The 23,903-nt window shown below is 39.2% G+C and overlaps 1 protein-coding gene across 3 annotated transcripts; it reads left to right on the top strand.

Annotated features, from left to right (window-relative positions):
- The first annotated feature begins 5,506 nt into the window (after positions 1-5,506).
- On the top strand, positions 5,507-20,109 carry LOC121945491 (importin subunit alpha-6). Of its 3 annotated transcripts, XM_042489690.2 has the most exons (15): positions 5,516-5,665; positions 5,934-6,040; positions 7,680-7,822; positions 8,295-8,396; positions 8,500-8,599; positions 9,322-9,416; positions 9,634-9,765; positions 11,587-11,675; positions 11,751-11,850; positions 12,437-12,600; positions 14,903-14,981; positions 15,080-15,205; positions 15,292-15,419; positions 16,594-16,772; positions 18,102-20,109. In XM_042489690.2, exons 3-15 carry the CDS (start codon positions 7,694-7,696, stop codon positions 18,287-18,289), a joined length of 1,611 nt encoding a protein of 536 aa, XP_042345624.1. In that variant the 5' UTR covers positions 5,516-5,665; positions 5,934-6,040; positions 7,680-7,693; the 3' UTR covers positions 18,290-20,109. The 3 variants fall into 3 exon arrangements, with proteins under 3 accessions (XP_042345623.1, XP_042345624.1, XP_087941066.1); XM_042489689.2 differs by lacking the exon at positions 5,934-6,040 and having other exon boundaries at positions 5,507-5,665; XM_088084940.1 differs by lacking the exon at positions 5,934-6,040 and having other exon boundaries at positions 5,520-5,669.
- Positions 20,110-23,903: the final 3,794 nt, after the last annotated feature.

The raw sequence follows: 23,903 nt of genomic DNA, 5'->3' as shown, positions 1-23,903 counted from the left end.
GAGGAGGCAGAGGCCCCTCACCCCCTGACGTGTCCATATTGATGTTAGTGAGATCACCTAGCAAACAAAGTGAGGGGGAGGCAGGGATGGGGTGTCATAGACATGTCGATCGGTCTTCACAAATTTTTTGCCAAAATATGTTGACCGGTGTACAAAGCCAAACAGCATGCATATACGTATCTAATGGGCCACCCGTGCAGTTCAAACAGACGTTTCTATGTGTAAGGCCCATCTTGAACATCCTTTGTCCTGTGTAGTGTGTTCTGTGAAGAACCTTGTACTGTATGAGTTGTAAGTTGGCGCATTGGGTCATTTTGAAGGTATTTGAACAAATTTGCATCCAAAAATTTGGGTCTGTGTTGATGGATAAATCTTTCTCCCATTTGGAGATTGGAAGAGAAACTGTTAGATCTTTTTTAAATAATAATAAATTAATTTTGGAAAGTAATTTTGGAGGCGAGAGCTTTAGAAAATCTGTTATTATTGGTGGTAGCTCTAAATCCAATTGGCTAAGGTTAAACCTTGCCTGAATTATGGATTTAAGTTGAAGATATTCCAGAAATTTGTTCTTGTTAATACCATATAGTGCTACCAGCTCATTAAATGGAATGAAGTTACTGCCTTGGAGGATATGCTCCAGATGTCTTATCCCTTTATCGTACCATGTTGTGAAGTTTATTGTTTTTTTATTTCGCAGGATATCGGGATTGTTCCAGATGGGCGTATGTCTGCATGGCATGGGTGAAGACCTATTTATTTTAAGAAATTCCCACCAGGCTGTCAGAGAAGTGCTGATATTAATGCTCTTAAAGCAGGTATGTCCTTTGATAATGGGACTGATAAATGGCAGGTCAGCGATTTGGGTTTCTTTACAAAATGTCTGTTCAGTATCTAATCATGCTTGAGCTAGTGGACTTTTTGTAATCCATTTTAAGATATATTGTAGTCTATTGGCAAGGTAGTAATTATAAAAATCTGGTAGCTCCAAACCACCGTGATCTTTAGCCTTTTGAAGAGTTTTTAAACTTATACGTGGTGGTTTAGTTTTCCATAGAAATTTGGAAATGCTCGAGTCTAATGATTTGTACCAAGTGAGGGGGGGTTGAGATGGAACCATTAAGAAGATAGAATTTATTTTCGGCAGGACCATCATTTTAACTGTTGCCACTCTTCCCATAAGCGATATGGGCAGATTCCTCCACCGAGTGAGATCATCCTCTATTGTTTTAAGTAGGGGAATGTGATTTAGCCGTGTCAGGTCAGACAGCCTGGCGGAAATGTTGATACCTAAGTATCTAATGTGTCCCAATTGTAGTGGGGCGGTTGACCCACCCTTGAAGTTAGAGTTTATAGGTAGGACTGTTGATTTGTTCCAATTAATAGAGTAGTCTGAAATAGAGGAAAATTTGTCTATAAGTGCTGTTGTCTCAGAGAGAGAGGCTTGTGCATTTTGAAGGAAAAGTAGTACATCATCAGCATAAAGGCTTATCTTATGGTTCACATTTGCTGTTTGAATCCCTTTGATATTATTATTTTGCCGAATTGCAGCTGCAAGTGGTTCGATAAATATGTCTTCTTTTTTCTAATGGCTGTTGTTCCCCTTTAAGGCAGAATTTGTGCAGAGCTGTTGTTGTACTGGATAGCATTAGATTGTAGGTGTGGCTAATTAAGTGACCATGCAGCTTGCATCCTCATGTACACTGAAATTTCAGTACTTACAGCCACTAGATTGCCAATAACAGATTTCATCTGCAGACTGAAATAAAAAACATTGGTCCAAGATGTCCGTTTAAAAAGACTGTGAATTTCTGTGTCATTTAAATATATATTTATATATGTAGTGTGATTGACCTGCACTTAGAACAGCTTGTTGCCATCACATGTTGACAACAGCTTATGTTACATTGCAACCAGAAGACTCATGTTCTTTCTATGGGCAGGCTGATGAAACTTTAATCCTTTTTTCTCAGTGTAAAATAACAATGAATTTTTGGTCTAATTTAAATTCTCATATTTTCAATAACTGTAATGTCACTCATGATTTTACCCTTAAATATACAATCTGTTGTAATGATTTGAACTTTTTTTTTTATTTAATAGAGAGATTCTTTATCCATAAACCATTATGTTTAGGTTCACACCCCTCTTTCAGTCTTTACTGGATGGATTTAAACTCAACACTTTACACTCTTGCTCTACACACTCTTTATCACTAAATTTTATCTGGTGAAACCCTGTGATGTGATATGAGTGTGAATTTTTTGTTTGTTTGTTTTGTTTCTGTCAGTGTCCATTATTTTTTTTTTATTTTATTGTAAGACTTTTATTGATTTATGTATTGATGTTATTGATACTATTGATATTATGATTATTCATTTATTCCTCAGCCTTCTTGCTCACCAAAATAACCTCCATTAGCTAATGTTATTGAATTAGTTAGCCAGCGATGTAATTTGCAAAAGCTTCTTTAACACAATATTTATAATATCTTCATGACGAGGCTTATTCCCCTACCACCTTAACAGCTTTGATGAAAACAGCTAACATTAGCTAACTGTTAAGAAGCTTTACACAGACAGGTGTCATTTTGAAACAAAGGCTTGGTAGCATTTACGTTAAATTGGTTAACCTTAAATTTAAAAAAAAAATACAACATCAGTTTGTCACCAATTTTAAGGGAACCAATAAATGTTTAATTTACAGTTGAGTGTATGGAAGTTGAGAGTGATTCTGGTTCTATAGCATGATAACAGTAGCCTACCTTGTGGAAGACCTTCTAAAAACCGAGTGTTTCTTTGTGAATACATGACCATAAAAATTATAAAATCATCTCTGTTTGATGTTACAGTTGGACATGAGATCTCCTTTAAGTTTATTAAAAGGGTTATGGAAAATATTATGTTCACAAACAACTTTTTAGGTTATGGCTAACCAACAAGTGAGGAGAGGCTCTCAACGCCAGCTGACAGGAACAAGCATTTGGCACGCTGAACGTGAACATCCCCAGGTGAAACCCCACTTCTTTTAGAGAGTTCCCTTCTTTTGTTCCACCATTCCCTAATGCTACTTTAAAGTTACGTTCTTGCTCGTTAGGTGGCTATCTACCCTTAGCTTAACCATGGCGCAGCACCACATCAAGCACGCCCATGTCAATGATACTGATCCTGATAGCTTCAAATACATCAGTAATATATATAAAAGAAAAAAATAATTCTGCCTTTTTTTTTAACCACAACTATGACACCGAAAAAAGTTGGAAGATTTCTGAAATTCTCACCAAATGAGAAGGGTTCCTTTAGAATGTTAGCGATCCAGAAAGTTCCAGAAAGTTCCAAAAAGGTAAGGGTCGGCTGAGCTAAGGGTCCAAAAAGTTCCAGAAAGTTAAGGGTCAGAACGTTCAAAATCTGCCGAACTATAGCCCGGTATGACCATGTTTGTATTTTAGTGAAGTCGTGACGCTATCCCTCTCTCACAGACATGCACAGTAGGGGGGGGGGCTTAGTCTGAGTTACTGGGCAGTTAACATTTGTCCCATTAAAAAAAAACACACATACATCTGGATATAAATGTATAACATTGGAATTGACCTAAAAGGAGCTATAGTGGTCATCCAAAGAATGTCTATAGCTACAGTGTGTATATTTCTATTCTACATCTAAGTATTTAAACAGCAATCAAAATGTTCAGAAAACTTCCACATATGCTGTATGAGACCATATTTTCACTGCTGTATTTAAATTAGGACAAAAACAGAAAGTCTAAACACAGCCCAGTTTTTAATGTCTATTTTTGGGCTACACAAGGACTAAGTCAGATGGCCTAACCATAGACCAACTTTAAACTTTTTTGGGTGGGGCTAAATTAGGACCAAGTATCAAAGTATTGTAATTTATTGTATTCCCTTCTGTTGGGTATTTTTACAAGCCAAACTGAGTTTCTAACAGTTTTTAATGGTGTGAATAAAAAAATAAATAAAATAAATGTCAGATATTCTAAACACAGCCCAACTGTCAACGTTCAATTTTAGGCTAAATTAGGACCAAGTCAGACCAGTTTTTAAAGTCTTTCTGGGGGCTAGGTTATGCTGACCAGATTTAGCCAAAAAAAAAAAAAAAAAATCAACAACGTCTAAATGACATCTGGAAAAATAACTTCTATAAATGCAACAGCTTGAAATTGTTTGGTTGTAGGTTGTACCAAACTGTGAGTCCTGAACTAGACAGTGGTGGGCATGCTGATGTATCGCACAAAAGGGCCAACACAGTTAATGCAGCGTCTGTGTATATATGTCTATGTTTGAAACTGTCTGAGTTTGAATTCGAAAAGCAGCCATTTTGATTGTTCCTGTTAACTTTTTTTTTTTTTTTAAATACTACCTTCGGTGCATTCTTGGGTTCAATTTATCTCCCTGCAAGATAGATAGAAGTGATGCTGTGGCAAAAAACTAGGCAGTCCTGACTCCTCTTCTGCAGCTATACCCTACTTGTTAAGTCTTTCTTTAGGACTTGGAAAATAAAGAACTGATAGAGGACTGTGAAATGGGGGGAGGTGATTGCTGTTATTTTACTGAGTATGTGAAGTCAGTGCTGGATGTAGAACCATTTCGTGCACTAGCTGATGGCAATACAACATTTGGATTCGAAAAACTACAGAAGACGAAGCTAGCTGACGCAGAGCATGATGCAGAGCATGATGCAGAGCCGCTTTATTTATAATAGATCATGGATCTATTATAAATCTGGATACAGCTGTGGCGGCGGGGCCTCATTCATTTCTATGGGAGCTGCTAAGTGGCGCATGAAGCCAGGCCCCCAGGAAGTGCGCCACCCTCTGACGCAAAATGTACATAGTGGTCGAAAGTGGAACTACAGCAGCAGGTGATGCACACTGGCCAATTTGCTTAACATTGGGAAAGAGACCTCCTTAAATCACTGGATAATTTTTTTGACATTGATGTTGACTTTTCAGAACGCATTTTTTAAAAAGCCATTATCAAAAAAACATTAAGTCCTAATGATGTAAAATGCGCCATTTTCCGAATCAAGATTTGGAATTCGGTATTTCTCCAGACATAAAATGAACGAACATAGGACCCGCGGGACTCTACCGCGTGAACGTGCATGTAACTCTTGGAGTCCCTGACACAGCACAGGCTTCCTGAATTATAATTCATCATTTTTACATTAATTTATTTTTACAACACATCCATACGCTGTTAGCTGTAAAGCTTGTAATATTGACGTTTTACCGTGTCTGTATCAGAGACTGTATATACAGTCTGCGGTCTGTATTCAAACAACCGGTTGTCAGAGAGCAGCGCGGAACAATTATCCAGTGATTTAAGGAGGTCTCTTTCCCATTGTTAAGCAAATGGGGAAAAGTCTTTCTGGGCCAGTGTGCACCACGTGACGCTGTAGTTCCACTTTCGGCCACTATGTAAATTTTGCTTCAGAGGGTGGCGCACTTCCTGGGGGCCTTTAATAGATCCATGCTTTATTGTAGTGCACTAAGCTGACGGAAGTGGTGTAGGTTGTTGACGCAAGGGGCCTGCTGGGAAAGTTTTAACAGGACGCCATTTTGCTCCCGGAAAGAGAGGGACTGCAGAAAAGGTTGTAGCTTCTAAGCACACCAACGCATCTCCAAGTGCATTACCGTAAGACCTTTGGTAGGTAAGAATTAGTGTTACGGGAGTGTTGCATGAACTGACGCTGTTGTCACTGCAGCTGAAGACGCAGGCTACACGATAGAACTGACGCAACGCATCGTTAGCTCAGGAGTTAGCCGCAATGCTAGTTTAGTAACTAACCAAGAATGAGACGAAAACATGTTGTTTTGTTGAACGGAGAAATCTGACAAAAGCTCGGTCAATCAAAGTGTAGCTGGATGCATTAGCATCAGATGTGCTCACATAGCTTAACGTTCGATTTGAACAGGTTCGGTGCAGGTCGGACTCTGTAAGCTGTGTGCGGCGGTGGCTACAGCTTACGGTAGCTAAGGTAGCTTTTGGAGGGGAGTTTGCTGCGACCTCCCACCGGTAACGGTAAGGATGAAACAGCTGTTATTCAGCTGCGTAACACAGCATACACCGGAGACATCTCCCAACTACTTCAGTCAGTTTTCTGTTATAGTGTTCAATCCTACTAACTCTTCAAATGAAAGGACTAACGCCATACAATAGTATAATAGTGCCATAAGTAAATACTTATTTTCAAGTTGTGCTGCATGTCAGAGATCCTTAATTATTCGTAAATATTCTGATGGTATCGTATTGAAATCCATACGAGTGTAAGTGGAGAATCAATCATGGCACTATCTCACCTCATAGCTTTGGTTTCAGTGTTGTAACGTTAGCCTCTCGTTTAGACAACATCCATCTCCATTTATCAATCAGTTATCAATAGCCAGTTAATCAATTTGTTTTCATTTTTCTGTATTATTATCCTCACTCAGCTTGAATGGGTTGCAGGGTTGCTTGTCAGACAGCCTAGAGATGGATGTGACTGAGGGTCGATTAAAGGGCGGCAGGGATCCACATTGAGCCCAGTCCTTGCTGTATTATACGCTTTAAATGTTACAATTAACTTAACCGTATTGTCATAACCATTTGAAACTTGGAGTGACATCCCTTTTCTAAAGCTGCTTTCAGATGCCTATCACAAGCATTTGAAAGTTTGAACCCAAGGCAAAGTGATGCCATGTATTTCTAAAATATGGGGTGAAAAGGCAATGAGCAACATTGTGAGTAATGTTCCACAGATTGCAAGAAATTAGTAGTAGTAGTAGTAGTAGTAGTAGAAGCTGTTCCTAGAAAAGCTAGTGAAAAGTGTATTACAGAGAGAAGAAAAAAGCTTGAAAAAACCCCCCAATATCATTATCATTATTACATATTTGAAATTAAGTACAGTTTTTAAGCATATTCATATACTTTCAAATACACTGAGTTTGATATAAAATCGGCTGATCTTCTCTGCCAGACAAACATGCATTTATTTATGTAAAAAGTCATAGTTTCAAGATTGCCATCTTTGCTTCTCTAGAACTTTGATTAATTTCCTCAGGGCTGCGATTGGCTAATGCTTCAAACCTTGAATTAGACCTGATCCATGAAGGACAGCTTTGAATAGGCTCATGATGCATGTTGTTCGGTGTATCATATAACTATTGGACTCATGTTCATCTCACTTAGTGTTGTATTTGTACTTTATATAGTAATTGTGTCAACCTACCAAAGACAGTAGCTAGTGGGTGAATCTATTCCATTTTCCCCCTCTCTTGTTTGAGATGATTATTTTTAGTACATGGTTCCTAATATATAAATGCTATTATAATGTAATTCTAATAATTTAATTATCTGCAGAATTACCTACAAGTCTCAACACTCATGTCCCTGCTGAGACCGTTTTCAGTAATAATTGCCCCATACATGCCTGTAACAGAGCTATGTGTGTGTTGGCTCTCTGTATCATTTTTATATTTTTAGTGTGGCTGTTGACAGAGCTTTGCTATACTCAGTCAACGTGCCCTGTTACACAAAGTTTAAATTACTTTAAATAATGTTTAATATTAAAGTTTTGCATCCTAGAACCAAATGTCACAGAGTCATAGATCCTTGATCTACAATGATGTTTGCATATTATGAGTAAATGCACCTGATTTTTAACTGGCTGTTCTTTATTCAGACTGAGCAGACACAATGGCGAGTCCAGGGAAGGACAACTACAGGATGAAGAGCTATAAGAACAAAGCGTTGAATCCTCAGGAGATGAGGAGGAGGAGAGAGGAGGAGGGAATCCAGCTCCGCAAACAGAAGAGAGAGGAGCAGGTTAACACTGTCGCATGTTGAAACACGTCACCAAAACCTCTGCCACAACAAATTCAGTGTATTAAACAGTGTATTAAAACAAGACCTCCTGATTTTGTTATTGAAACCAAATTTCCTCCCACTGTTGGTGTTTTGAACTCAGTACTTTTAGCAGTCATCTCAAAACATTAACAGTACGACATTTTTTATAATTTGTGAACTTTACAAGTATTACAGTAGCATATCAGACAGATTACTGCTGTTTTTAATTTTCTACTTGAAAAGTGACATCTGCAGATTTAGTCATAATGATCTCTTTGTATTTAAATGAAACTACTTGTATTTATCCAAGTGTCAGAAAGTCTCAAAATACTTAACACTGGCTGTTTTGTAATTCAGTGCTTTATTGATCTCGATTACAAACCACTGTTGAAATCATTTCATCAGGCCAAGGTGCCAAATATATAAACAGCTGATGACTCTGTGCCCACAGCTGTTCAAGAGGAGAAATGTGTGTGTACCTTCAAATGATGAATCCATGCTGGAATGTCCAATCCAGGATCCAGACATCAGCTCCACAGTACCTGTTGCAGGTGTAAGTGTTCGTTTAATGTTGAGTTTTGTGCTCACTCTTTTTTTCTAGACCTGTGCTAGCTGTGATCTTCTAATTTTCTAATCTTATCCTGATATTTGTGTAGGATGGGGTCATAACTCCAGATATGATTCAGATGATCTTCTCTGAAGACCCTGACCAGCAGCTCATTGCTACACAGAAATTTAGAAAATTACTGTCCAAAGGTTTGTGTTGCATTTGTGAATTCACATTTACATCATTTGTTTGAACTGAAGTTTAAATAGTCATCTTTCAGACCTTTATTCTGACTGTCCAGGATTTTGCAGACTTTTCTGGGGATTGTTGCACTCTAAAATACCTGATTTCAAAGCAAGCAGCACTTTTCTAAAACATCATGATGCATGTTGCATTTCAGCAAATTTTAGATTTTTTTTGTGTTTAGATATTTTTTACATATATTCATTAAAAACAGAAGGCAATGAGAATAAAACTATGCTGTTTTTAGGTTTTAAGGTTTTAAGTAACTTAAGAAGGGTTTTTTGGAGTAGTTTTTCCTTAGTACCACTCTATCAATAATTAACCTAATAGAGATAAAACTGAAAGGATGAACACAAAACATGAAACTGTTTACATGACAGTAATGAAAAATAGACGCAAGCAAGAAAACTTAAGATTTTTAAGGAATACACAAAGACTGGATTTATGAACTAAACACAGGTTCAAGGTTTCATGTTGAATCACTTAACTTTAATACAGAGTAGTGTAAGGGGTTGTGTCAATATCACATTACTGTTCATACTTCATATCCACTCAAATGCACACTTTCCACCGAACACATAAGTGCATGGACTTCTAATCTCTTTGCACATGAGTTGATCAGACACGCTACCTACTTTTAAACCTGTCATTCTTTAAATCAGGTTACATTCAATGTTGTTCTGTGCAGAGCCCAACCCCCCCATAGATGATGTCATTTCCACCGCTGGTGTTGTGAATCGTTTTGTGGAGTTCCTGAAGAGGAGTGAAAACTGCACTCTTCAGGTGAGAGCTTCAACACACAGCACAGAGCCTGTTTCCATGCCTAATGTCAAAGTTTAAAAAGATATTCTTAAACATTCTTCCAGAGAAAAACATGCCCCAGTCAAAGTGATTGTTTTTAATTTCTCAGTGTCACTTAAGCAGCATAGAACATAATATACAGCATAACATGAAGTGACTGAGACAGCATTTTGTTCTGTATTCTGTGTGTTTGTAACAGTTTGAGGCAGCCTGGGCACTAACCAACATCGCCTCAGGTACCTTTCTGCACACCAAAGTGGTGATTGAAACAGGAGCTGTTCCCATTTTCATTGAGCTGCTGAACTCTGAGTACGAGGACGTCCAGGAACAGGTGAGAACCCACAAGACAACAAATTAGAAGTTAGTTCTTATAGACCAGGCATCACCAACTGGCGGACCTCGGTCCGGGTCTGGACCAAAACACCATCTTATCGGGACCCGTGGCCAAGCTGTAATAAAATGTTAGAGTTAGAACAATAATCTTCTCCTGCCTGTCTGTTATGTCACACAGACACCAACCAGACAACCTGCACACACACAAAAGCTGACAGAAAGGCAGACTCGTGTGCTCGTGCGGTGTGTTCACAGGCAGTAGGAATAGTCTATTGCCTATATTTAACAAGCTTACCTGTGATTGAAAAACCTGCGTTCATGTGTGGATTTTGGTGGGATACGGGTAATGGATGAATGTGTAGGAAACCCTTTACTCAGAGGTGAGCCTCGTATAGACAGATGTGTGCCTTATCATTGTTAATTAATTAAAGTTACCAAAGGTTAACTTCAATCACGGTGGAAAAAAAATCTCAATCAAGAGAAATAGAGGGAACCTGAGCAAAATTTCAAGTGTCATATAAAAGGGTCACAAAAATTACGTCAATGTGATACTTCAGTTTTTGTTCGTAACAATTTTACAAACATATTGAGTACAGATTGATGAGGGAGACACGAATTGAAACACATGTCCTGTGTTATTTATTGCTATGTTTACTGTGTTATTTGCCTTGAGAGTACCTGAACTTGGATAGCAGTGTCAAGTGACAAGGCTCCAGAACTCACCAAAATGGGGAAGTACAACGAAAACAAACAAAAAGCCCGTGACAATGAACACACCTGAAGTAATGGGTTATTAAGTTTCTGTAGTGAAAAAGGCTTACACGTATTGATGTCACAATATAAAATTTCACATACCTTGATAGAGGACTTAATCCATTTTACCCTCTTTACTCACCATATTTAGGCTGTCATATAAAATTCTTGAACTGAAACATTACATTTGAGGGAAGAAATGGCTTACACAGTTGCAGAAATGTATGTAATTTTATATCTACTTCGTTTGCAGTCCTCTTGTCAGGATCAGGAGTTTTGAGATGTAAGGAGTCACATCATAACCAAACAGTCCTAAAAGTGAACTCCCTGGTGTAGCACATTGTCACTAGCTGGGTTTCCATTACATATTTGTGCAAACTCGCTTGATATTTTCAAAATTTCGATACAACACAATTGTGAGATGACTGCGTTTCCATTGGTTGATGTTATGCAACTTCTTTCAAGAAGCAACGCAATGGAAGTTCAAAACATTGACCATTTTATTTCTATTGCAGCCACTCAACAATACCAATCTAATATCTAGGTAATTTCTTTGTCTCGTATCAGAGTTAAGAAGATCTCGCTCTCTTCCTCAGTCCACACATACTGAGCCATTTTTTGTAGAATGTCGTATGACTTTGTTCTTCCTCCTCCTCTTCTTCTTCTTCTTCTTCTTCTTCTTCTTCTTCTTCTTCTTCTTCTTCTTCTTCTTCTTCTTCTTCTTCTTATTCTTCTTATTCTTCTTCTTCTTCTTCTTCTTCTTCTTTGGTGGTTGGCACCCATAAGGTCTCATTACCGCCACTTGATGTTGCACATCATGTAATTAATAAAAGCAAAAAAAGTCTTCCCATTGCAGTTTTGCGAGATATGGCTTTTTCGAATCGCCTGAAATATCACCTCATGCAAGCATAAAAATGATTTTTGCAATAAATGGGAGGGTTTTTTTAATTGCTGTGTTTCCATTAGGTTGATTTTGTATTCACATTTTCACTTGGTGCAGTTTGAGGGTTAATTGTAACCCACCAAGTGGATCACTTATGTGTGTTGACTGTGTGATTTGTTTCAGGCGGTGTGGGCGCTGGGGAACATAGCAGGAGATAATGCTGAGTGCAGAGACTATGTGCTCAACTGTGGCATCCTGCCCTTTCTACAACAGTAAGTGTTTTTTCTCTTTGTGTCTCACTGTGTCAAACATGTCATAACAGCTGGGTCTCGTGTTGTCATGTCCAGGCTGCTCGCTAAATCTAAGCGTCTCACAACAACCCGCAATGCAGTGTGGGCTCTGTCCAACTTGTGCCGAGGGAAGAACCCACCACCGGATTTTGCCAAGGTGAGTTAATGCATCAGAACTAAAGTGGAATACTGGAGCCCATTTGTCTGGTTTCTGCTTGCAGCATTAATGTGTAAACTGTTCCTTCAGCACTGCTATCAACCCTTTGAAACCTGGGCAGATTTGCTTGGTTTCTCTCAAAAACATTGGGAGAAGGCAATGAGCAGCTTATGAAAAAAAGACTCAGAAATAAGCAAGAAAATGGTAACAAGTACAAGAAAAAAAATGAAACAGTAACATTAAGCGGGAAAGTAAAAATAATGATAAAATAAAATCAAAGAAGAAAAAACATCAAAAGTATAATAATTCCGTAAAACCTTTTTAAAAATATAACCATAATAATTATAAATACACATTTTTGTTAAGCTTTTTAAAAAAATTACATTCTACTAATTTCTTGCCATTTGCAGGAAAATCCTTACCAAGTTGCTCATTGTCTTTTTTCCCATGTTTTTGAAAGATAAAACAAATTTGTTCAGGGTTTAAAGAGGAAAAATGTCTGAACGCACCACAAGAAAAGTGATATCAGTCCAGGTTTCAAAGGGTAAAACTGACCTTTGTTGTCTGTGTCTCTGGTATGTATCAGGTGTCTCCTTGTCTCAGCGTGCTCGCCAGGCTCCTGTTCAGTAGTGATCCAGATGTGCTGGCTGATGCTTGCTGGGCTCTGTCCTACCTGTCTGACGGGCCTAATGAGAAGATCCAGACGGTCATTGACTCGGGGGTCTGCCGCAGGCTGGTGGAGCTGCTCATGTAAGAAGCTGACAGGTCCACGTTATAGGAGCATGGACACGCCAAGCACAACTGTCAAAATATCAGTCTGACATGCATGTGACCACACATGACCAGGTGTTGCAGAGTTTGAATTATGAATGAATAAATCTTAATTTTGAAAATTTAAAAGGAAAAAAAAAGACAAAAATAAAAGCAGCCAAGCTGTATGTCCGAATGCAGTGAACAAAAACAAAAAAATAAAAAAAGAAGACCTTTGCAAAATCTATACATCAATCTCAATAAATAAATGCTCAAACCACTAAAACTTAGATATTACATGTATGAAAAGGAATAGGAAGTACATACTTATTTATTCCTACCTCTATATATACATTTACATTCTATAGAAATGCCATCCCAAATTTTATATACAACCAGATACAATATAAACTGCTATCCCAGTTTTATATACAACCCAATACAATATACAATAAAACACGCACATTAGCAAACAAGACCATTAGCAATGAAAGAGGACACTCTTTCACCAGTGTGCATCATGTGCATATGCACAGTAGTGCACATCAACTTTGAGTTGTGCTCTTAATTGTCAGCTGTACATGCACTGCTGCATCTAACTTGATACAGCTGCAATGGCATGCATTGAATATAGACTCGTAATTGACATTTTTCGTACAATCTCAGGTTGCATTTACTTTGTTAAGCATTGAAAAACTAATAACTGATAATGTCAGCATGAAAAGAGGATGCTGACAGTGCACTGACAGACGGGATACAGTGGCACAGCACAACAGCAGCACTGTCAACACTGCGGCCAAGCGAACCACTGCAAAACTAGTTTTAAGTTGGATATCTGACAGACATTCCCTCTGGACCCAGCTGAATGTTTCACCTGATTTTGGCAGTAGGAGGACAATGAGCCCACCTCTCATCCCTCCATTTAACTGCTGGGGGCTGACTGCGGGGTCATCAGTGGATTACTGTTTAAATAACACAAAACCAATGTTTTTTTTAATATCTTAATTCTGACTCACCAATATTAGTGAAAATGATTTGAAAATTGTAATTAATTGGTCCTATGACATGGCAGACTTATTTTTATTGCTAAATTATAGTTCATTTAGTTTACTTAAATATTTTAGTAACAAAGAGTGGCAGGTTTTTAATAACTTCAAAGTAACTGCAAATTTTATATCTAAATGTATCACAGGGCACTCCGTACAAACCTCTTCATTTGGAAATTCAGAGCATTTTTTATTTATTATATTATATTATATATAATTTATATCATATTTAATGAAAAAAATCTAGGGCTGCCCCCTGAAAGTCAGAGATTCGAATCATCAGTCGGAGACCCCTCAGTCAATTGAGTTATCTTCAAGCCGAGCAGTCGTTTTGTCTTGTTTTCTGCTCGTCAGTGCGCTGTGCAGTGTGCTTCTGTGGATGTTTTGGTCAACAGATTTTGGAGCAGAGTGATCATTTTTCCCTTGGTAGAGGCTGCTGCATAGACAAAGGCAGCAGCAGAGGAGGAGAGACTCTGCATCGTAAGGCTCCGAGAAATCATCATCTTCTCTCCTCAGCTGAGAAGTGGCGAATTTACAGCTCACAGCACCTTAATACGATATACTGAATTTTGTTTGATTTTTAGTGTTGGCAAAAAATGTTGCAGCACACTGCTGATGCATCATTAGCACTGTTAGCTTGTTTACTGTATTGCATGAATGCAGCTGTAACACTGAATGTCCTGCTCAGCCCCGTTCAAACTTAAAAAACTTTATATGAAAAAAAAGGAATTGTCAAATATTCGTATTAAAAAGCCAACTAATTTGACTGTCGTAATGCTGAGTCAAGCACAGCCTTTAAATTTATTTATTTTTCTCAATAACTTCCAGTGTCACATTTAGTTTCACAAACAGGGTTGAATGCTTTTAAATGCTGTTGAAAATGTGAGAAGGTGGTCAATATTCAGTCACTAATATTGAAAGAAAAACATTACCAAGAAGTCCTAATATGATTTTTTAACAAGTTTTCATATTAGGTTTCCTGAGGAAAGGGGTTAGGTGAGACTTGAATTTAAATTACTGGTGTTAATTGATTTCCACTGTTCTTGTCAGTGCAGAGGCCCTAAACTGAACAGACTTTAGTTGTTTTGAGTCAGTTCTTGCAGAGGACAGGTAACCATTTCTTTTTCTCGAAATTTTGGCGTGAGACTTTGAGCTTCTAAGGAACTGAATTTCAGGAGAAAATTTTCACCATCATTAGCTTTAGCTGTAATCTCATGGGTGTACTCTGTGTGAATGTTTCTCTATCTTTTGAACAGGCACAGTGACTATAAGGTTGTTTCTCCTGCTCTGCGTGCTGTGGGCAACATTGTAACAGGAGATGACATCCAGACTCAGGTAGAGGCTCACTCAAAGATCACGTTCTTTCTTCAGTCATTTCTTTGTAAGGGATCATATACAGTATTACATGTCTGTATGTATGCTTGCCATCTCAGGTAATCTTGAACTGCTCAGCACTGCCATGTTTACTCCACCTCCTCAGCAGTCCCAAGGAGTCCATCAAGAAGGAGGCGTGCTGGACTGTGTCCAACATTACAGCAGGAAACAGAGCTCAGATTCAGGTAAAGGCTGCTGCAGCTGCATTCACTGTGTCCAACGAAGAATGTCTGCTGTTCTGTGGAGCTGACAACATTTCTTGTCTTGTCAGAATGTGATTGATGCCAACATCTTTCCAGTCCTGATTGAGATCCTTCAGAAGGCTGAGTTTCGCACAAGGAAGGAGGCAGCATGGGCTATTACTAATGCCACCTCTGGGGGCACTCCTGCACAGATAAGGTATTTTTGTCTCCAACATGCCAAGGGGAGGACAAACACTGAGAATTAGACTTTTCCCTCATGGATAACAGGGAACATCAGGAGGAAGGGAAGAAAAAACAGGTCCACAGAAGAAGGACATGAGCCAGGCTCAAACTCAGTGCAACAATAAGACCGAGCAGAAGTTTCAGCATAGCAACCAGCAACAAGGCAGCATGTCAGAGAATTAAAAACTAACAAACAAAACAAGTTTCACACCAGCTTCGAGAGGCCTGACATGGCATCTGAAACACCAGAGCTCAAACATAGCCTCGTACTACCCACCACACTTGGCCTCCAAAAACAGGACGGACCGAACGTGCTCTAAGCTGCCAAACTTGACGGCACCTGTAGCCTCAAGCACTGTGCTTGTTCAGCGGGGTCCTCCTCCAGCTATATCAGTACTCACTGGACCAAGGTGGTGGTCCCACCTCCATAGAAAACCTCCACCATCATTCCCATCCCAAAAAAGGACGAGGCTTGCTCCCTCAACATCCCCAGGTTCACCACTCTCTCATCTCTGCTCGTGATAATTTTAGAGAAGCTGGGCAAGTCCTACAGCATGGCGAGCATTGGTGCCATCCTGGAACCTCTCCAGTTTGTTTAGTGTACCAGAAGGGGCCCCAGCTCCCTCGTGGGGGTGCCACTGTGTTAAGGGGAAGAAACATCTAGACTACAGAAAGGCTATTCAACAGCATCAGCACATATTTCAAGCCTGCCACAGCCAGGCCAGATAAAATTACAGCTGTGTGTCTACTGTATGTGTAGTTAGAAAGACATTCAGGTCTATTTTCCATGCTACATTTTAGCTACAGTGCCTGTCATAGGGCATAGCACACAGGGGAAGAGCCTCATCATGCCCCTATGCCTTCTCTGCCTACCTGTTTTAAACTAAACTACTTAATTGAAGTGATGGAAATGGGCTAAAATGTTATGGAAAAGTTTTGAAAATGAATTGGTAAAAATGTGTTAGAACCCTGTCATAGAAAAGCACACCAACTTCCTTAATGTGTCCATAAAGCCATCCTACAGACCTGCCACAGATGATTCATCAAGAGTGTTCTGTGATTCTCCTTCGTTTGCAGGTTTCTCTCTCTTCCCTCACTGTCAATAGAAAGCGTCTTAATGTGATCACTATTTGTCTCAATGTAAACAGGTATTTGGTGTCTTTGAATGCCATCAAACCCATGTGTGACCTGCTGACAGTGATGGACTCAAAGATTGTGCAGGTGTCCCTCAATGGTCTGGAGAACATCCTCAGACTGGGAGAACAGGAGGCCAAGCAGAACGGAACAGGCATCAACCCGTACTGTGCTCTCATAGAGGAGGCTTACGGTACTGCAACACATCACACAACACATATGCTAACGCTGCACAAAATCAATCACTTACACACACACCTACAGCAACTCCTTAGACAGCTGGGACTTACACTTACACTCAGCTTTTAATACACTGAGCTCAGGTTGAGACGTGCTGAGATAACATAATGTAACAGCTCAATGTTCACTACACTGAATGTTCTGAAGTGTTTTTACCATTAGGAAAAATCTAATCACTGAAATGATCAGTGTTTTTAAAGGATATCACTGATCATTTCTTTTATATAAAACTTTTTAACAGAACCAGAAAAAGTGTAGAAACAAACCTCCTTAGCACCCAAAGTACATAAAACCTGAGGTTTGATATCTTCAAACGTTTTCCACTCCCACTTGATATTGTTAATGCGGCATAATCTGCAAAGGACAGCAGAAAACCACTTCCTACATACTTACATGAGTTATTACTAATGTCTAGCTCATGCTACACAATGTTAGCCCAGATTTTCTGCTCAACAGTTCTTGGAACTCTCAGATATAACACCAGAGGCAAGTCGGCGTTGTTATAGCGATCACAAATTGGTGTTCGAGCACTTTTTGTGAACTGATGGAAGATGCTCCCCAGATATCTAGCATGCTAAATATCCAGACCTGTCAGGGATTTTACAGTAAACTGCAGCCAGTTAGTGCACAAGACACAGATTAAAACTCAAGATGAGCCGTGCTGCAGTGCTTTCTGGGGATATTGTCTGTCCAGCACTCCCAACTCCTGGTTGTGGTTCGACCTGCACATCCCATGACATACACATCAGGGATTCCTTCTGCTGAAAGATGTTGTAGTGTGTGTCCTCCTGTCCCTGGTCAGTCATGTACGTTGAAAACAATGACTTCAAGACTTCAGATTACAAGACAGCAAGTTGTGCAGTGTGACTAGTACAGCCATCTGACCACTCTGACAGTTGTGTAATATGAACTGCAGTGAAGCTAATAACCAACCATTTGCCTGCTACAAGAACAGAAATACAACATCTGGTCTGTTAACATACACTAGGAAGCAGCCGCCATCAGCAGCTCACCTGGCTGTACCCACTGGATATATGTGGCACACCTGTCAGGTGGATGGATTATCTTGTAAAAGTAGAGGTGCTCATTAGCAATGATTTTAACAAATATGGGACTGAAATTGGAGTCTTTTGTGTGCATAAAAAGTCTTTGATCTTGAATATGAACCTGTTAAAAAATGGGAGCAAAAACAGAAGTGATGTGTTCATATATTAGTTAAACGTGGTTTTGTAAAGTGTTATATAGAAACAGAATGAGTGTGTGTGTCGGTTCACTCTTTCAGGACTGGATAAAATCGAGTTCCTGCAGAGCCACGAGAACCAGGAGATCTACCAGAAGGCCTTCGACCTGATCGAACACTACTTTGGTGTGGAGGAGGAGGATGCCAGCCTGGCTCCACAGGTGGACCAGAGTCAAGGCCAGTTCGTCTTCCAGCAACAGGAAGGGCCCATGGAGGGCTTCCAGCTCTAACCCAGCCCATCTCCACTGCCCCTTCTTCTTCCTGCTCTCTAAACCTCTGCCGGAGACAGCTGCCCACTGACTCTCCTGGGACCTCACATGGTCTCTGCAGAGCCAGCTCCGCCACTTTCTCCACACACTCTCACTTGTGCTGTGGCCTCACACAGACTCTGGAGAGCAGAGACGTTAGTGAATATGGAGATCAAAAGTGAGAGCGAGTTTGGCTCATTGATGCTTTTTGAGCGTGCGGGAGCCTGAATGGAGAGGCTCTGTCCCATGTCAATGCCATGGAAAGCCAACTCATGTTAAAGAAAGTGTTCTGTTTTTTTTTTTTTTGTGTTGCAGTATGATGTTCCTTTGACTTCCTGTGATAATATTTTTTATCATTCAAAATGATATGAATGATATTTGTGTTACAAATCATAATCCATATCCCTTTTCAAATGTGAAACTACCTCTTCAGTTTTCAGAGAAAAAGGAACTGAAAGAAAGCAAGGAAGGCAAAAACGCCCCGAACTCAGCAGAGAAAGCATCTTTTACTGCGGACAGCGGGTCAGGTGGCGGAGCTGTCAAACACTCTACATACAGTACCACTGTACATCCAGAGGTTGCCATACATAAAGTCTGAAGCACCTGTATGTGTTCTCCGGGCTCTCTCTCCTCTCTTGACTTGACGAGCACCTGGAGACACGGGTTCTCTTATTTATTTGTCTTGTGAGGGAAGTGGAGAAGCTCTTCTTTCTCTCCTTCACCCTCAGCTCAGATTGAAGGAGGCGGCTTTCTGGATTATGTCAGATGGCCTGAGTTAGTCTGAAATGTGTAACGGTGTTGTCTGTTGTTTTCGCTGCTTATTTTAAATGTGGTTGATTTCAGAAAGCAGTATCAGGGCAGGACAGCTGCGTTCTGTGTTACATGAAGCAGGGTGCGCAACAATCCTGCTAGTTCTGAGATTTTTGTTGTTTTCTAGTTTGCCACTCTGAACTAGCAGCATAATATATCTTAAATTATTTTTCCTGCTTGCAATCATTTTCTTGATTTGATGGGATTAGTCGCCTGACGTGGAGGGTTTGTATATTATATATACGTGTATGAAAGCGTAAAGAAAGTATATAAGTATATAAGGAGGTTTGATGCAATTATTTTTTCTGGCTGATATGCAGTTGTGATATTTTCAGTCCATCACTGCTTCCCCCTGATGCACCCTTTTCAGGGTTCACCCTTTAGTTTCTGTTTTATTTTGAAAAGGTTTGTTTTCTCTGAGTTTTTCTGCTTTGATTTATATTTTTTCATGTTCTGATTTTGTGGCTGAATTCTTAAAATGGAAACAGTATTTTTTTTTTCCCTTTTCTTGGCTCTACAGCTGAACTGTGATTTGACAGTTGGATACACGCACATTTGAGTACAGCAACATTAATTGGTGAAGCACCAAACATGAAATCAATCTATATTTATGTGAAATGGAAACTAGGCTATTTGTAATGCAGAAATGACATCAAGCACATTCAATCGTGTATAGTTTTCTAATATTTCTGGTTTGTATGATTATCATTTTTTTAGGTTTTACTAGATTTAGTTTTCTCCTGTTTGGATATGACTTTGCGGTGTTGTTGTGGCTCTCAGTAGAAGTTGCGTGTTGGAGCTCAAGCAGATGTACAGCAGTGACAGACTGGATACAGCCACAGTGTGTGGCTCCTAACAGTGACTGGATCACAGAGGTCTGACAGTAGAGACGGGTCAGGCTGTCTGTAATGATGCCCGCCCCTCTCTGTGGCGGTGCAAACTTATATTGTGTAACAAGAATTAATAAATGGATCTGTTGGATACAAACCATACACACTGCAGTACTGCTTCTGTTTGTTTTTTTCCTTTGTTTTCACTCTAATTTTCATATTTACTGTTGAGTTGACTGTAAATGTTCTGCTGTTGTCAAAGAAAAGTAATCAAGTACATTTACTTTACATCATTTTCAGTATCGGTATATTATATAGTATGATTGATATGTATTTTTATGCCTGGCAATAGCCGAGGCCTGAGGCATTATATTTTCAGATTGTCTGTCTGTCCATTGTTGTGAACATGATATTTCAAGAACGCCTTGAGCGAATTTCTTCAGATTTACCACAAACAACCACTTGGACTCAAGGTTGAACTGATTAGATTTTGGTGGTAATAGCTCAAAAGTCTCTGCGACCTTGTTCCTCTTCTTGTGAATGCAATATCTCAGGAAGAACTTGAGGGAACTTTTTCAAATTTGACACAAATGTTCAATTTGACTCAAGGATGGACGGATTAGATTTTCATGGTCAAATGTCAAGGTTACTGACCTTGCACACGCCTCAGTCTTGTGAGTGTAATATCTTAAGAATACCTTGGGGGAGTTTCTTCAAATTGGCACAAACATCCACTTGGAGAATGAACTGATTAGATATTGAGAGTCAATGTCAAAAGTCAACTAAACAATTTATACGGTTAAGATTCACACGTCCAATTGGACATCATAAGGTTCTGCAACAACAGAAACAGAGGAGGAGACATTTGGTCAGATACTGAGTTGGTGAAACTGCACTGATGTTAGGGATCTTCGGTGCTGCTGGGGGGAAGATGTGTGTGAAGCATCCTTGTGTTCACAGACTGTAAGAGAAACTTGACTGCTGCTCAATCAGTGATTTTGTACTTTACAAGTACAAGGAAGAATGAATTAATGTTATTTTTTGTACCATCCCAGTAAAAGAGTAGCATTTATTGTAAGGAAAAGAATATTGCTGTAAAGACAGCTGCTGAGTAATGAGAGCAAATTCCAACAGCAACATGGCTGCAGTTCAGCATTAAGGGAGTGGCGAAAGTCCCACTTCTACAATTATCACTTGAACAGCATCCGTGAAGCAAAGAGAGGGGAAAGTCCCAATGAGTGATTCATTTAGTCATAAACCATAAATCAACTCAGAGGATCCTGCCAAACTGGATTTGTCACCTCAGGTGGAACTAGGACACCTCTCTGACTCCTGCTCCAGTCTGAGAAGATTTCCGACACCTCGGGGCACCAGAGTTCACAATAAATATTGGTTTTGTGTTCTGCTGCACTGCAACAGGTCATGTCTGCCTTGGCAGTACATTCTGTGTAAACTCCTACACCAGAGCATCACATGGTCAGTGGTGTGAACACAGATTTGGGGTTGATGACAACTGACCTTTTTTCTGAGGCTGAGAGCGGACAACCTTTATCTGACTGGAACAGACTATTTTATCAAGGAATATAAGTACTTAATGTTCAGCAGGTTGCAGGTGATTGGAGAGCCTGCTAGGGTTATAGATAGTGTGAATATGGAGTCTGTTGGCCTTGTTTTTTAAATTTAATTTTTAATTTAACATTTATCTAACCAGAAGAGTCCCATTGAGATTACAATCTCTTTCAAGGGCCAAGACAGGCAGCAGCATAAGTAAAGACATACTTTTACACACAGAAAACAAAGAGACACAATCTTAAAGAACTAAAAAATCAAGAAAAGCACACTGTTAGGATTCACAGTATCCCTGTAATAATAATAATAATAACAATAATAATAATAATGATAATAATAATGATAATAATAATGATAATAATAATAGTCTTGCCATAGTCTGGCCTGTCCAGGCTTTACCCCATTTCTCACCCAGTGACAGCTAGGATAGGCTCCAGCCACCCTAAAGAGGACAATAGGTTACGGACAATGAATGGCTGAATGAATAATAATATTAATTACAATTATTATAATTATTATTTATCACATATATATATATATATATATATATATATATATATATATATATATATATATATATATATATATATATATATATATATATATATATATTTTTTTTTTTTTTACTTTATGTATTTCTGTCCCTGTATTGCAGCAACAACTGATTTTCTTCTCTGAGAAAAAGGGCTTTTCTTATTTTATCTCATATGTTACAGTACTTGCTGTCTCCAGTACAGTTAACCTTTTCCAATGAAAGCAGTTGGTACGAGCACCTAAAGTCTGACTGTATGCCCTAATGTTGAATCATCTGCTAGTGACAGCATATTCTGGGTCATACAACCTTATTAAAATGATGAATCGTGCATGGCACAATTTCACTGATGGCAGTAAAGAAGAGGCTAACCCCTCAGTGTTCAGAGTGCTCAGTTTATGTCAGGCCATCCTTTGCCCCAGTGTAAAGGGAAAAAGAGAGCAAAAATCTGGGTCAAAGAAGCACATTCAAGCATGGTAGTTTTTATTTATATTATGTCTTATCACAGTGCATGAAGTGTATTTGGCATTTTTACACTGCAAAAATGTTTAAAAATATACAGTTTCTTATCTCCTAGTACCAAGGCCTTAAATTTGAGTGCAATAACTACCTAACTGTTTTCCAAATAGGCCCCCTGTTCAAACATTTCAAGACCTGCCCCTGCACACACACTCAAGGAAAATCATGACATTTAATGTTTTTTTAATGTAGTTATTATTTATTAATTATTGCTGAAGAATTGATTGTTTTATTAGAAGGTTAGACTCAATGACCTTTCCAGATGCTTTATAATATTTTAAGTAAGGACATGTTGGCCTAGTTTGAACCTGGTAAGAATGTATTTAATCCTTAACTCACATGTATAACTGCATTATTACGAACCTGAAACACAGCCATGTTATTACTAGAATATATCATTGACAGAGAGCACACTGATGGAATAAAGGATTTATTCAAACAACAGAACAGAAAATCTTGGCTTGTGGATCACGAGCCAGCCTTGCCCTATGTATGAGGCATGAAATGAAGGCATGAGTTTTCTTTTCTTGAATTTCCCATTTAAAACAACTAAAGCACCCTGTGACCCAAAAGTTTCTCTTTAGTGGCTTATGTTTGTCACGGCCCTGGCTGTGAAGTTTTGTAGTTCTTTGTTTCTGCCTCTGTTTTTCCTGTCTTCTGTGTTTTCCCCTCCCTTTGTCCCTTCTCTCTCTCTCTCTCTCTCTGTGTGTGTGTGTGTGTGGAGGTGTGGCCACCTTTTTCCGCTGGACTCAGAGGAGCACACCTGTCTTGCATCTCACTCTGCAATCAAGGCAGCTTCATAGTTATCCCCCATAGTTAGCTTGAGACTCTATGTCTACTTCAAGTAAAGAACTACCCATATATAGTGAAGCCTTAGTGCCTGCAAGTTGACCATAGATACCTGAGATGGACCAGTGCCAGCAAATTTAGTAACACAAACACATTCCTCACTTCTCAAAAGAACCTTAGGTTCTGACATGTTAGAATTTGATCCCGATCATATACATCATGACAACTGTATAAATACCACTGTCTTTTCTCTGTTTGTTGTTGAACGGCCACTTGCATGTTTCCCTCGTTCCTGTGTTGACTTGTGCTCATAATAATCGTTTCCTGATTGAAACTTCAACTGGTGTCTCTGCTCCTCAATTTCATCACAGATTCTTATCCTATCACCAACCATCGGAGGCCCTTAAACACACCGTCATAAATGTGCACACTAAATATGAGGCTGATTGGTCCAGTAGTTTGTGAGATTAGCTTTGGACACACACGCACACTACTACCAAATGCATTATAAACCAAAAATAAACAAAAAAGTGCATGTGAACTGAGA

The sequence above is a fragment of the Plectropomus leopardus genome, chromosome 11 (genome assembly GCF_026936395.1).
Source record: "Plectropomus leopardus strain MGB_pleo_1.0 chromosome 11, ASM2693639v1, whole genome shotgun sequence".
NCBI lineage: Eukaryota > Metazoa > Chordata > Actinopteri > Perciformes > Serranidae > Plectropomus > Plectropomus leopardus.
The sequence above is the reverse complement of the archived record's forward strand: the minus strand, read 5'-3'. Positions and strand labels throughout refer to the sequence as shown.

What these genes read in the sequence shown, in the direction of transcription:
- LOC121945491 (XM_042489689.2), top strand. Translation starts at nt 7,694, where the DNA reads ATGGCGAGTCCAGGGAAGGACAACTACAGGATGAAGAGCTATAAGAAC. An exon ending in AACAGAAGAGAGAGGAGCAG is followed by an intron (nt 7,823 to 8,294) that starts GTTAACACTGTC and finishes CTGTGCCCACAG; the next exon opens with CTGTTCAAGAGGAGAAATGT. An exon ending in CCACAGTACCTGTTGCAGGT is followed by an intron (nt 8,397 to 8,499) that starts GTAAGTGTTCGT and finishes ATATTTGTGTAG; the next exon opens with GATGGGGTCATAACTCCAGA.